Raw genomic sequence first — 15,702 nt, 5'->3', positions numbered from 1 at the left:
ATCCTGACGAGCATAGCGGTTCGGTAAAGTCAGGAAGTCCACGACGCCTAAAATTGGGAGAAGTGCCTCGCACCTCGAGCTCGCCTCAGACAAAGAGCCTGCGCCTAAGAACACCATTCCGGGCGGTCCCTCCGTGCACTTTGCAACCACAGCGCCTCCTGCGTTGGACGCCGTGACGAGTGGATTGACTAGTGGTCCCCAGGAAACCACAAGCGTCGGAGACAAGTCAAAACAGCAGCGTGAGTTGTCGGAGAAGCGGTCGCTATTTCGGTGGTACAGTCGGTCACATTATAATACCACGCGATTGCGTGGCGAATGCCGTCTGCTGTCGAGAGCATTGCTTTGGCGTTTGTGCAGCAAGAGCCATGCTCTCGATACCAGATGGCTCGCCGCTGGACGGCGAAGACGGCAATTCGGTCACGCGCTCGAGTGGTCCGTGTTGTTTGTGTGCCGACTGTACCTAAGGTTTTTTTGCGGGTTAAGGCTCTACAATTTTTTTTTTATCTTCTTCTCGCGTGACCCGCTGATGACACGACGTGACAAGCGCCAGCAATGTCCTGCTGCTTAGCAGAGGTTGCGTCCTGATGCTTCCAGCAAGCATCGTCAAGTGTCTTGGTTGACAACGCCACAAGGGCTGCCTACCATGTATATGAAAAAGAGTGTGCGTAACAATACCGTTATTGCAACGATTCATAAAAGTGTTCGCGAAAGAATTCTTCGGGCAGGTGTTGCTTGGGCAACTGGTAATTCTGTAACGCTCTCTCAGTAGCTTTGTTGGAGACTGAGGCAATGCCTGCGAACATGTATGCATTAGTATTCCCCTTGTTCACGACACTTGCGAGTGACGATTTCATTACTTTTGTGTGCTAGCTCTTTATTCTTGTGTACTCTCCTTCGTAATGGCATTGCATTACCTAGCTTGTATAATGTTTGCATTTTTCTCACTCTAGTAAAACGCTCATGAAGGGTTGGCACTGTTCTGTAAAAAAATAAAATAAAATTACATAAAATCTGAAAATACTCATGCGTAGCACATCACTGGCGCACCGTCCCGGCAGCACTAAACATGGTATTGAAATCAGAACGCCGATCTACTTCCGACTGCTATTGGCAAAACAACCGTGACTACACTAAACTGTGAAAGTGCTGCGAGGTCTAACAAGAGGTGCCTTATCTGAAATGGTGGTAGCGCCGCACTTCCTGTCGCGCAAGCTCGTAAGCAACAACATCAACAACAATATTCTTTTTTACGTGTTTTCTTTCTATTTCTCGTGCTTTTTCGACGTTCTGACAGTCAACGAAAAGGACCAGGGCGGATACGAGATGGCGCCTGCGCGACCCGGTGCGATCGCCGGTGTGGTGATTGGCTTGTCCTGCTCGCTTGTCGGATTTGCCGTGCTCGCTTTCGCCATGGCCTTCTCGCGACACGCAGAGCAGTTCGCCGATGACTCACTGGTCTGCGATACTGAGCAGTGTCACGAGGTACATTTTAGACGTAACAACTGCAATGTGTTCGTCAGCCAATTTCGATACCGCCGACTGTGTAATAAAAGAGGTAACACACAAGGAGCACAATTAGGTGCCCCTGAACTATGTCTCAGTGTTGCTTGGAGACAAACATTTGACTTATCAAGGAGAAAGGTTCATGAAACAACAGCGCGAACTCGCGAGCCAGATGAAAGAATCGTAGTCTTAACTTTGCTGACTTTAAAAATGTAACTTGTTTGTTTACCAACTACTTCCATATTTCATGGCGCAGTCCTAATTATGTTTCCTTCAGATATAATATGTGCAGACTTGAACTTTACAGCATCTTAATCTGACCAGGATTGTGCGTTAAGGCTCCTCATTTCAGTTGATACCTCTGCTCACTGTGAAAACACATTTAAATTTTTTTCGCCATTTGTGAGTTGCAGTGACAACTACTTGCAAATGCAACTCAAGTTTGTTGAATATAGGTTATTTGTGATCATGTGGAGGAGAGTACTGTAGTGCATGGAGCCTACTATGTCAGAGCATCATAAAGGATGACGTAGATGCATGCAGCAGAAATCCCGGTGACGTTTTCTCGAAGCCGCTTAACCAACGTTGGTTTAGTGAATGATATACAAGGCGCGAAAGAAGGATATAATTATACCTATTTGATTTCTGAACGAAAATAGGTTTCCATAAAAAACGTCTGCTACAACTTTAATAACCTTTTTATTACATTTAGACGTCTTTGCTATATTAGGTGCTATCGTGAGGTTTCAATATAAGAGCACTTTTTAAAACTTCGCGAGCAAAATAATTCCTATTCAATACATAAATGTGGTGAAGCTTGCTAAACCGCATAATGTATATATTTGAGAAACCTCAAGCATGGCGTCTTACGTTCGGAAACCACAATACGATCTTGAGCCACGTCATAATGGCGAAGTATTACGTGGTTATACCGATCCAAAGCGACGGCAAGTGCACGTCGTTTGCGGCGACACTCTGTAAAATAAACCGATATGTCTCCAACGAGGCATTAGAAACTAGCTCCCATCACACGGCATGATTCAGTCTCGATCAATCGGTTTTAAAGAAATCGAGGTGACACTGTTCGAAGCAAGAGAAAAGAACTGGCACCGTCTGTGAGAGCGCCGTCCTTATTTCGCTGTGTATTTGGTCAAGCGTTGTTGTTAGAAGACACGCCTGGATGTTTTGCAAGATGAGACACAGCAAAATATTGCTGCGTTTGGCTCGTATAAAAGGCACAAATATCGGATATAAAGTGTCTGTGTTATAAAGGTAGAGACATCAATACGCTGCTTGAGGACTGCGACAAGCTTGATTCGTCTTGCAGTGCACCAACGTATATCACACATGCTAAAAACGCAGTTCTGACACATACGATGTACGCAGGCGCTCAAATTGCTCGACATGTCCGGGAACTTGACGGTAGACCCCTGTCACGACTTTTATGAATACGTTTGCCACCGATGGACACAGAACGGCAGTTTTCTGGGCGACAGCATGGAGGACTTTTATTCCCTACTCGACAGCATTATCACGCCAGGCGAGCTGCCTTATCCGGACATCTACGGAACGCACGTCTTCTTCCACACGTACAGGTGAGCACCTCCCGTCTGGAGCTGTCAGGCTTCAATTAACTTCTACGCCATTCAGATAAAGAATTCAGCTTTAAAAAAAAAAACAGATTGCGCCGTCGTCTTCAAATCGTTTAGTGGTAGGAACTTAAAGTAGCTTAGGTTATACGTATTCCCTTGTTTACAGAATGTACTAATTTATCCGTTTCCTAAAAGGACACTCACTTAACGTGAACGTTGTAACTAAGATCTACTGCACCAATTAAACTACGTACCATTCAGTAACTCAGCGTTTAAGCCCCATCAAGGTGGCTGTTACGTTCAGTTACGGAATTGAAAAATTGTGCAATACCTTTTTTTTGTGTTTTGCGTCCCTGGCCGACTCCAGGCATCGCGATCTACTACACATGTTTTCATCCATGGAATCATCGATACCCCTCATGTAATCCCCTTTACCGGGGCCTTTGAGGTATAATTACAAATAGGGCCTCATACAGTCATAGCCCTAACGGTATGGTTATGGATGGGGTCAAAAACATTAGGCGCGACTTGTCATTGTCTCGTAGGTAGCGCGTTTAGAAAGTACATGCATTGTCCATAAAGAATGAGCTGACATTGTTCATAAAGAATGACCTGACATATCTGCCCTCTGTATTGAATAACAAAAAAAACTTTAATATACTATGTGAGGATTAATAGGATTCGTTATAGTTGAAGTTGCTGCTCATAACTTTTTCTGCAGTTACTTGTAATAACTATTTGCGCCTACGGACCATGCGCATCATTCCTCGTACTCACTGTCATGGTGGGATTCAACAGAGAGCAGTCATTATAATCACTACCCGGGTTTGAAGGTCATGATGTCCAAGTAACTCAAGTTTCAACCGATAACATTGACGACATCGTTGTTCCAGCAGACGATATCTGGAAACGTATGATTATGTCATAAGTACGACATCAATTAATACTACCATTAACGCTCACTATGCTCTCTACAGTTCGTAAAGGGGTCCTGCAGCACTTTTCTGAGTTATAGTGGAATAGCCCTTACTATTATCGCATGCCGCTTCGCGAATCACATGAGGCAAAATTTTTAGAATCCGTCACGTACGAGCGGAGTTACAGGGATTTGTCGCACGCTTCAAGCGCTTTCTCTCTCCTCTCGTACCAGCGAGCGCGCTGAAGCTACGCAGGGAGGGGGATGAGAAGGAGGCAAGAAGACGCGGCCCTTCGTCAGCGCGCCGTCACGACCTTGAGCAATTTCGTTTCTCTTTTTTTTTTCGAACGCGCGGCTTTTTCAGTGTGATCATGAGCGGGCGCGCGGGGCACGTGGCGGCATACCGCGCAGCCACGGTAACTATGCAGCTTACGAGGCGCAAATCAGCCAACTTTGGGGACGCGAACTTCGGAGACGCGTCCCACGCCGCGTGTTTCTTCAAGTGGCCTGAAACTCACTGTGCACATTCGTGCACGCTTCTTGATTGGACAACTAGCGGTCATTTTACTTCATTGTCCTGCGTATTGCTGCAGATGATCACTTTGCTGGAGACACTACCATGTTAGACGATCGTTCGACGTGCCGCGTTCCAGGACCAACGTCAAGAGTATTTTTCTCCGCCTCAAACGATACAACCAAAAAAGCAAGTGTGCATGCTTTTTCGGGCCTAATAGTTGATTCTTTTATGCAGTATTGAAGCTGACTGAATGGCAGAATAATTAGATAATTAGTTACACGCTAAATAACATTAATTACTGAAACTCACACAGCACAACACATTCCTTCGTTTTCTTTCTTGGAATGCAATAGTGAGCGTCTTGAAATCATGCCATGCGAATTTGACGCATTTGCAGACAGTGCATCATAATTCCTGTCTGAAGGGGATATCGCGCACTAATATGGGTACATGTCATCATTTGTAGGGAGAAGAGGGAGCAATTTTTAGCTGACTTTGAAAATAATTGTAAGTTCTAGGCAGCGTGCTGTGCTGTAATGTCTGGCTCGCGTGTTCTCGTGAGCCTCGACTACCGATCGGTAGCGTTTTCAGACCACGCTCAAAAAGTGTTGCAGCGCCCCTTTAAGTGCAGCCGCCAGCTCGTAAATTTGAAGTGCCACGTCACGCCATCTGGCAAAAGAAGAATGGTGCACATTAGCATCCATGGCTACGAGATGTGCTGGCTAACGCTACCATCGTTACACATAGATATATAACGAATAAATTTAGCTACAGCGGCGGGAGAACGACTGCCGCTGTAGCTCAGTTGCTGGCGCAACGCACTAGCAAGTTGTTGGTTCGGTTCCCACTTACAGCAAGTTGTTCTCCCATCCACATTCATTTCTTTTAATTTCGCAATTACTACACTTCAATTACATAGCTGAAATATCACCTCCTATGCTTTCTTTCGCTTTAATATCTGTTGGCTTCATTTGTTTATGCCTAACAAAACGTGGCTTGTTCATCCTTTAAAGAAGGCTTAAATGTGTGCAGGATAATTCTGCGCAAAAGGCTATGTAAGTCTTTGAAGTATCCCTGTAGTCACTGCGAAAGACACAAAATCAGGCTAACTTGAAGCTAGATCACTGTTTCAGCAATGCTCTTACTTCATAGCGGACCGGATAATAGATCACATGGAAGATTAACGCCGCATAAAAATGGAACGAATTTGCCTATCAAATGCTTCAGTCATATGTCCGTGAATATTTATGAGGGATGTAAATGATAACCTTTTTTTTACTGAATGATTGACACTGCGGGGTGACTTCATAATACCACCTCTCACGTAGTATTTCCTCGAGAAATCCTTAAAGTAACAAAGTGATGCCACGTGATTAAAGTAATCTTCGCGACTATTCCGCCTAAACTTTATATTACTCCTTCTTTTTTTCTCACTTGCAGGGCGTGCACTAGATTTATGAACAGCAGTCAAGACACTGCGGCACTGACGTCCGTTATTCCACGTTTGCAAAAGCACGCCAGCAGCTTGCACAACCTATCTCAACGTGATCTGGTTGCGGCCATAGCGGCTCTATCGGCAGTCAGTGGCATCGACGTTCTTTTCGGCATCGGACTTGGACTGCGCAATAAGAGCGTGTATCCCGCCATCAGAGGTGGCCGCTCGATTAGGCAAGCTTTCGAAGGTCTTCCTGATTTCGAAAGCCACCTGGAGGCAGCTCTCGCTGCGATGGTTGCGAAGGCACCGTCGAAAGAATTAGTCGCCGACGTCCTGAAACTTGACGACGTCGTGAACGCTGCTTTTGAAAACGATTCTGATACGAGGCTACTCAACTTGAGCGCGATTACCGAGACAGCTCTACAATTGGGCCCGACCGATTGGTCGTTTCTATTTCAGAAGTACCTACGCTGGTCTCACACAGAACGGTTCTTCTGGACTGGACGGAATCAGGCAGAGAGCATTCTGAAAGTCATAGGCAGTAATGCAACGAGCGAAACTGTGCGAGCCTACCTGTCGCTGCAGGTAGCCGCGGAAGTGCTCGCCCTCTATTTCAAGAGTATACTCTCGAGCGCGGATGCTAGCCAGCCGGAAACTCGAAAGACCTGTCTGAAGGCGGCATGTCGCGTCTCCAGTCACGCCTGCTCGTACCAGATCAGCCGACTCCTGGGCCTGCCACCCATAGCCGAAGCTGACACGCAAGTACTGCTCGATGCGGTCGTTGACGCATTCTCCGAGAAACAGGGCTTGGTTCCGTGGATCGACAGCCACCGCTGGGTCAACCTGATGGCAATGTTCAGGAACACGACAGTGACGCTTCCTCACCGACTGGTCAGACCACTGAGTGACCGCTACACGCCGGTATACCCGAACATCAGCCAGTGGTCCGGAGATTTCCTCGACGAGCATCTGACACTGATGGCGGACCACGAGGCAGCGTCCGTGTCTTACCCGCTGCCCGCAGACATGGAAGTGTTGGCCGAGCGGCAACTTGAAGGTGCTTTTGCATTCAACGAGGTGCTCAAGAGTGTCGTGCTGTCGGGGGCTCTGATAAGTGCACCGGTACTATACTCCGCCACGATGCCAACGTGAGTTTTTCCGAGCATCCTAAATATCGCATGTAAAACGTTATAGAGAATCAAGAGGTCTCATTCGGCAATGATTATGCCCTCTTTAACTCAGGTTTTCTTTAGTTGTTTCAGTTACGTAGATTATTTCCATATAACATTTAAAGGCAAGATAACTTTCCGAGTCCCCCTCTGATTGCGGTGTTGATTGCTGAACGCTGGGTTGGAGGGATACACTTTTAAAGAATTCGTTTATTCGTCTGATAGAAACGTCAGTGCCCAAGGACACTAAACTTCGCATCCAATAGACATGGTTAAGCGGAACTAAAGAACGCACTTTCGTTGTAGCACAGGCATGGTGTGTTACGCGAAAGCAAAATTCAATAGCTAGTGTACCTTAAATATGTCCGTGTAAGACAAGCAGCAAGAATTGTGAAAAGTGACAATGTAGTTCAGTTTTCATTAAGTGAAGTTCAGCTTAACCTTCCTAATATGAGTACTCTTCTTATATCGACCAGCAACATAATGTGCTCAACTTGAAAGAAACCGCATACCAAGCACTCGTGTTTCACAATGCGCTCGTAATATGAGCAAGAGCTCGTTAATACGTTCTGGTTACCTTTTACCGGCGTGTTACATTTTGAATATAACGCCATGTCTATTGGTTCCCGGTTTGTCACGTTAATATTCTCGGATGTTTCTCCTAACGAGTATGGTGGCGCATCACGCACAAGGCATCGTTGGTGGCAGCGCCGGCGTTGGCCGTCACATGTACCGCTGCAAAGCAGCTGTCACTCGCCAGTGCCCGCCGTGTAGCACACAGCCGTATGGTGCTCTCCGTGTATTCTGTACACACGGCGCCACGTTGAAAAACATCAGATATAAATCACAAGGTACATTTACAACTCGCGAAGAGTGTGCTTTAGCAAGGTACATTTATCCAGATTTATAGCTAGGAGCACATGAGAAAAGTGTGCTTCAATATACAGGTAGACAGCGATAGCAACCTTATTTAGCGAGTTTTCAGTCGTTTTTTTGCTTACTTTTCAACTTCAAGTGAGGTATGGAGTATGTGTAGCGTTTCCCCCCTTCTGTAGCTTTGGGGCAAGCGTTATACCATGTGACATTTTCCCTGATTTTGAGTTATGTTTCAGTGGTTGTCAAATAAACGTGACACCAGGACCCTACTTCTCTATGCATGTTACAAGGGTATTATTACTACTGTGTGCTGCCTAGGGCTAAGCAGTTACTGTGCAGCAGCGATTCACACCATAGAAAAATTAATGTGAGCCATACTCCGTTTGTGGAAGAGCGCCCCAATTTTGAGGAAACAGTGAAAAGCACCTTTCGCTCCTTTTTAATACACTGAAGTTTTTTAGTAGTTCACGACGGAATATCTCAGTAAAAGAGGCAAAGCATTGTCATATCCGCTAGCAACATATTATGAGCTTTGCTTTCGGACATAACTGATGCGATCACGATCGTTTTGATGGTATACCGTTGGCGGTGTGATTGTGTCGCTGCATGCTGAAGCTTCGTTCACTACATCAGGCCAAAGCAGCTGACAGGTACTATATTTAGGCATCGCTTCTGTAGCGTAAGTAAAAAGCGTGTCCACTTAATCATCTGGTGAATATTGGTGGGCGTCAGAAACAAGCACTGAATAAATAAATCATTGCTGTCCTGATAGAATTAAAAGAAGTATCCATATTTACGATCCGCATTTGTCACAGTTACCGAGTTGACAAGGTGACAGGACCCAACATTCTTATGTTTTTTTTTTGTCTGCAGAGAATTCAATTTTGGAACAATCGGTTCCCTTCTGGCACGTGAGATCGCTCACGTCATCACTCCAGCCAGCAGTAAAGAATGGTGGGACGAGCGTTCGGAACAAGGCTTCCGAGAAAACACTGAGTGCCTTCGAAAACTTCACAGGCAAGCAGAATTCATCATGTATTTGTATATCTGCTAGCGATTAATTTACGTCACTTTTCTCAGCAACCTATGTCCTGATTCAAAAACATGCTGAACGAAAAAAAAATATAGCGCACTCATTCTTGTATGACGTCGCATATTGAGAAAATGAATGACGGAATCTAGGTAGTTGTTTACAAAGCAATGAGAACCCGCATTTTTTTCTAACGTTGGCTTGTGTTCAGAAGGCTAAACTCGGCGTTCATTAAAGCAGCGCATAAAAATAAATTTTCAACTAAAACCGTTTTAGCGAGCGGTCAGAGAAAAACACAACCAAAAATAAAATGAAGAGATGAGGGATAGTTCATCTTACTAGCTGACAGATAGAGCAGCGACAAGCCTTTAAGTGTCAAAAGAGAAGTAATTGTGCGTTTTCATTTATGAAAAATTGCGCACAAAGCCCTAAACAAAGTAAGGCCTATTTGATAGTGATATGTTCGTACCCTACGGCAGCCCGGCCAAGTTGGCCGCGAAGCAGCGGTTGCCCGTTTCCGTTTTCGTTGAAATCTCTCGCTATTAAAGCTTTCAGCTCAGTGGGTGGAGTCATAAAATCATGTAAACACACGTGTTACTATGTCAGAGTCCATTTCTTTAAAGATTAAATGTACGTTTTTGGTTTCCTCTTGCGCTATATACCCGCCATGGGCACACCCCATTCGTTGTCACGTGTAGCGACACGGTGACAACAGATGGCACGAAGTCTCAACTGGATTATTCTTTTTTATCGACGTGTCAAATAAAGATGGATTATCAGATGGGATGACAGAACTTGAAATGCCGAAAGAATACAAAAAAAAAGAAAATAAGATAAACAACAGTTACTGAATGCTTCGTGAGCGAAAGAGATTAGTGCGCATCGTCTTCTAGGAATGTGACTTCTGCTTGAATTAGCTGTCATAAAAGCACGCTGATGCATTGGTCTTTCACAGTCGTAACGAGGATGTCGGGGAGATAAAAGATGCCCTTTTCGTTATAAGAGCACGAGAAAAATGCGTCAGCTTACAGCTAACTCAAGAAGAAATCAAATTCCTTGAACGCGATACACGCGTTCTTGTGGTTACACTTGTTCTTGTAGTTTTTGTGTCGTTCGTCCCGTCCTTCGTGCTGTTCTATTTTGCAAAAGATACACGCTAAACTGTTTTAAGTGTGACTTGCTCATGATTCACGAAAGCACCACATATTGTCCTTTATATTTATTTGTGTTGGTGCTCTTTTGGCCTTGCACTCTCTCTCCTCCCATCCGATTGTTAATCCTTATGTGACACGTCACTAGATATGAATTCGCTTGATAGGAAAGCAATGATGCGTCTGCCGTTGTACTGCGTATTTTTCTTTTAGGCTTCTTGTACTGAGTATTTAATTTGTTCAGTGCAAAAACCGATACATACTCATAATTCAGAGCGCCTGTCCTGAAGCTTTCCGAGGTATACCGGCTGGCAGGTGGCGTTTTCCGTTGAAAGTGTCGGTCGCGGAGGGTTCTCTCCTTCGTTGGTCATTACCGTTCGTCATGCCTCCATAGCTAGCACGTTTAGTGAGCTAGCTGTGCTTGCGTGATCATCGTTAAGCGCGTGCACAACGCACAGGTCCTGACAGGTGCATGTGACCCAACACTTACATTCGGTGTTCAGTATAACTGACTGATTCATTCATTTATTATTAATTGACTGTTTGATGGATTACCAATTCCATACAACCCCTAAGTGAAGCGCGAAGATTATTGCTGATGGCTTCGGATTGACATTCGCATCTTGCATCACAGAAAACGGGCCGTTAAATTTCAAATAGACGTGCTTTCTTACCTTGTGTCACTACCAGATGTAGCCTCCAAGGATCGAAACCAGAAAGTAGTTCTCAGACAAAACACGCCATATCTACTGTGCCACAGTGGTGATTTTGTACTAGGATAAATGTATTTGGGAGTATGTACATATTTCATAATTCATCGTGATAAACCTCTCTCACGCAGTTCTTTCGATGGAGAGACTTCGGGCTGGAACGTTGCGACCGCATCGAAGCTGTTCGCTTGGACCATGGCGGCGAGGATATCGTTGGACGGGCTGCTCAGTGGTGCGGGCGGAATCGGCGGTCCGCCTTTGCCTGGCTCAAAGCAGCCTCCGACAAGTCCCGATGCCATCAGGACATTCTTACGACGATTCTGCTTGCTGTCGTGCGGTCACGACGAAGCCCACCTATCGGCGCGCAGCCTTTGCATGATCCCGCTAATGGGAATGCCCGAGTTTGCGGATGCCTTCCGTTGCCCTCGTGGCACGGTTATGAACCCCAACGACAGCTGCGCCCTCAGATTTCCTGAGCAGCGAGACCTAGAGCGTGCCAGAAAGCTTTTATAATAAATAGGGATATATGTATAACGAATCAGTATAGGTTATTGTACACGGATGGCTACGCCGTAGCTTTAACTCGGCAAAGCTGGCACCGTTTACTGTGAAATACATTGTAAAGTCGCGAATACATCACAAGTCGAACTTGATGTTGGTTCTGTTGAGCCGCCAACAAGTTTAACCTGTTATGTATTTACAGCTTTGCTTTATATCAAACACTTTCTTGCTATCATGGTTTACAGTAATCTGGGTAATCCTGTTGTAACCCACAACATTACTGAGATATTTGAATGAAGGTTCTTATCCTGCTGTACAAGCAGCGTTCTGAAACCATGCCGCTGGTGCGGTCAGGAGACTTGTCCAGCGCGCTAAGAACTCTGCAAGATAAGAATGGAGGTGCAAACGAGTACTGGGGTGGCTAAAATGAACGGTACGTGCTTAAGTACATCGGCTTCACTATCTCGGGCATCTGCGGACATTGGTCAGTTGATCGAAATCCCGATTCACGCCTCTAGGTGACCGTAGCGAGGACGAGGAGGAATAAAATGTATTCAGTAAGGTGAGTCGACGGCAGAGTCGTCCAAGGTGGGCAGCATCCCTAGTCCAGGATGCCGATTGTTCACCAGACGTCGCTGGTTTTCAAGGCTTGAGCTTGTCAGCTGGGCCTCCCACCGCTCGACGTTTGGTCCGGCGATATGTTGTATTGATAGGTGGTATGGGTGGTGGTGTGGACTCAAACCATCGATTACCGTAGCGAGTCTTTTAAAGCAAGCATGTCAGCAAAAGTCGAGAAGACAACGACGAACATAACCGTGAAAAAAATGGTTGACAAAGAAGAGGTTCTCGAGAAAACGTTCGGCAGATCCCACTCCTTGTGGGAACCAATTTCATCCGAAACAGACGAGTAGCACCTTATGCCGGATTTTCGCTTTGAGCCAAGCGTTACGATGTGGATCAACCATTTTGCGTAAATTGAGTAGTTGTGCCCATGTAGCGGGCTTACCACACACGCAAAGTACACTGGCATGTAAAGGGTAGGTCATGGTTGTTCTTGTTAATCCTTAGGCACTTGGCGCAACCCACTTCGGGGGATAGGCCATGAATCGGACATTGCCTTTCATAAAGAATTCACTTTCTGAAGGAAAGGGTTTCAAAAATGAATAGTTTATGCGTTACACATTAACGGTATAACTTCTTAAAGCTTAAAGAGAAAAAAAGAACCCGAAAGAAACACGGCCAGAAATACCTCTATGTACAGCTGTGATTAAGGAAAGAAACGTTCAAAAAAGAAACTGAATTAAGTTAAACTTACGGTCCGACGTAACGTCAGGACCCACGTTAAAACAGAGACGTCAGTTTCATCACCACGAAGTGCATGCTACGGTACCATGATGTGCTTATCATATGTAGCGGTCGTAGACGTATTCGCCCAACGTTTGACTATATAGCTTGCGGAGTCATAGGTGTACATATGTGACGTTTATTACATTGATATAAAAGCGGATAGCCAAGACGTGCTGCAACCACAATTCGTGAACACGGGGTGCTACAGGAGCCAACGTTTCGACAAGTGATCTTGTCTTCTTCAAGGCTGCAGTTATTATTGTTTGCTTCCATTGTGATATTTCATCCATTGACAACGCCGCCCAAGTCGGCACAGCATTTCCTTTGGCACGAGTTCCTTTACGCTGTCCCGTTAAGATTTCCAAAGTCTGGGTTGATATGCGCTGCGAATCACCTGTGGCTCATACCCGTATAATACGGGTCACAGTATGTGGGTACGTGTCACACGTGACTGGTGGAAATGATGTCATTACGTAGACGGGCAGGGAAGTCACGTGATTCATGTTATGACATGCTAGTCGTGTTCATTATACAATCACTTCCTGTAATTCCTGTTTTTGCGTATACCAAGTTAAGTAGACGACCATGACATCGCCAAGACATAGACCGCTAGATAAATAAATAGATAGCTATATATATAGACCGAAATGGTCAAAGTGACTTTGGTTCGCAATAAAATGCTTCGCATTTATAATGTAACATCAGGTGATGAAACTAAGAGTAAAAAAACATTCATCGAACAATATATTTATTGCCCGAGTTTAAGTAAGTTTACAGATGCCATGTGCCGTGACCTTTTCTCTTTCAAGTTGATGTTGGATAACACGTCTTTTAGCATGGCTAATTATTCAATTTTTTGTAATTCGTGACATGGAAGTGTTTCAGCCTTGGAGTGCATTGCTTTATCCGCCACGTGTAACTCGCCAGTCTCTTTCCATAGGCTGTTTGCATGCTTGCTAAATTTAGTGCCTTGACGTCATTTTTATGTTTCCTTAGAGACGGCAGTGCTTTCTAGGGCACGTCGTTATTTCCCAACTACTTATCATATTTGTAAGCTGCACCCAAGGTTCAATGCTCTCCACAGATGCCTTTCATGTCAAAAGTACGCATTAACATTTCTCTTAATTTCACTTCATACAAAAAGCGCACGGTTGATTGAAGCTAGCTTTCTGAACATGTTAAGTGAATGAGTGCCTGTAGCCTTTCCAAGCTTGACGGGCGACGATCTTGACGAGTTGACAAGCTTGACACTCCAGCTCTATTTCTTTCGCAGCAACTCTTACTTTGCTAAATCCCTCGCGAACTTCAGAAGCAATACTAATGACTACAGCTATTGCATAACTCATAATCTAATTCAACACAAACTTGCCTCACAAAAAAGTACAACATGCCATTGCTGGTGCAGAGAAAAAATTACACCATTTCCCGCTAAAGGGGACCATGAGGCGATGCGAAGCCGGAGCACTTGCACGATCGCGTTCCGTTGGCGTTCTTTGGGCATGCTACCGACCTCGCGTCGTGGAACGCGAAGAGGAACGCTACGCGCGTCTTGTCTTCCCTCTAGCCTGGCCGTTAATTCTCACAGGGCGAGCGGGGAACGCAGTCGGCAGGCGTGCGAGAGGGGGGCAGCGTAGGAGAGGAGAGAGAGGGGGGGGACGCGCATGCGCTGGTGCTCATCGCGGCATTGCGCAGGAGATAATTTCGGCATGTCTAGCCCGCGTTTCAGAGGAAGAGTGGAGAGAGGGAAAGTAGAGAGGGGGAAGGGGAGAGGGGAAGTGGATATAGGGAGGGGAGAGGGTATGCGCATGCGCAGTAAGGGTGGTCACGCCGCACACCACCACCACCACCGGATTGAGCTCCGCCATAAGATACTTCGCATCTAAAAAGTTGGCGGCGTTGCCTGGCCCAAGAAAGCTCATAGGCAAGTGGAAAAATCAACGTCAAAGACACAAAAAAGACGTAAATACCAAGGTCTGGAAGACCGACAAGAGCTGGCCCACAGGGCTCAGCATCTGGCTAGCATCCAATGCTACCACGATTCGGGGGACTGCCCACCCTGAACGAACTTGTTTGCTCTCCAATAAACGCACATTCTTTCTCTATTTCTCTCTATATAGTGATAGAACGATGTGTGAGTAAAGCTTCGGAATGCCCTGTGAAGCCGCCGCCACAACGAAGTGTGAAGTGTGGGCGATGCGCTCTTGAATGGCACTGGTATCGAATTTTGCAGACGAAAGGCAATCAATGTGTACGGCAGCGGCAATATCGTTCAAATAAAATACCTTCCCTGAAACACTCCCAGTAACAGTCTTGAAGCCAACAGCCTCAAGTCGTTCTCCAGTCAACAGAGGTCCGCGAATATACCTTCGGGATGAGCCCGCCGTGCCGTCGCCACGTGTGCGGTGAGGTCTCCTAAAAAATTTGAGCCAGTTATACTCAGGGAAAACCGTCGAAACAGCGAAGCCGATGCCCCCTTTCGTCAGGCTATTGCATTTCTCTGTTTTGCATGTCTTTTCTAACTATTTCTGTGTTACATCATTGTTCTTTACTAGTTACTCTATGTGACGCTATGTCGTGGTAGCAGTGTTTTATTTTATTATTGTATCTACTTGTCCTACAGCATATGCTGTCGCCCCTTTCATCAGGCATTACATTTTGCTCTTAAGTTTCCGCAGTTCACACTGAAGATTACCTTGTTTTGTAGCGTTTTGTAGAGTTGATTGGATCCAGAAAAGTTAGCTACTTCGTATAATATTCCAGTTTGTTGCTATCGCATTGTTGCTTCGCCCTTGCGACGAAACTGTGATTCTTTTTCAAAACAAGCGCATTTCATGAGAACGCCAGAAAACGCTTTATCAAGGTGATTGCATCAGTCAAATTTTCCAAATATTTTCGGAAATGACTACATCACTACCAGTTTTAAGATATCCGTCTCTGTAATTATGCACAAATTGA

General features: G+C 45.5%; 1 protein-coding gene across 1 annotated transcript; it reads left to right on the top strand.

The window, feature by feature from the left end:
• The first annotated feature begins 365 nt into the window (after nucleotides 1-365).
• Nucleotides 366-11,643, top strand: LOC119385271 (uncharacterized). Its single transcript, XM_037652750.2, has 6 exons — nucleotides 366-432; nucleotides 1,295-1,482; nucleotides 2,890-3,098; nucleotides 5,969-7,111; nucleotides 8,882-9,025; nucleotides 11,031-11,643. The coding sequence occupies exons 1-6, from the start codon at nucleotides 366-368 to the stop codon at nucleotides 11,410-11,412; spliced, it is 2,133 nt and encodes a 710-aa protein (XP_037508678.2). The 3' UTR covers nucleotides 11,413-11,643.
• The last annotated feature ends 4,059 nt before the right edge of the window (nucleotides 11,644-15,702 follow it).

Source organism: Rhipicephalus sanguineus, chromosome 3, assembly GCF_013339695.2.
Source record: "Rhipicephalus sanguineus isolate Rsan-2018 chromosome 3, BIME_Rsan_1.4, whole genome shotgun sequence".
NCBI lineage: Eukaryota > Metazoa > Arthropoda > Arachnida > Ixodida > Ixodidae > Rhipicephalus > Rhipicephalus sanguineus.
The sequence above is the reverse complement of the archived record's forward strand: the minus strand, read 5'-3'. Positions and strand labels throughout refer to the sequence as shown.

Coding starts and splice junctions, on each gene's coding strand:
- LOC119385271 (XM_037652750.2), top strand. CDS start 366: ATGCTCTCGATACCAGATGGCTCGCCGCTGGACGGCGAAGACGGCAAT. Junction 3,099..5,968: donor GTCTTCTTCCACACGTACAG/GTGAGCACCTCC, acceptor TCTCACTTGCAG/GGCGTGCACTAGATTTATGA. Junction 9,026..11,030: donor TGCCTTCGAAAACTTCACAG/GCAAGCAGAATT, acceptor TCTCTCACGCAG/TTCTTTCGATGGAGAGACTT.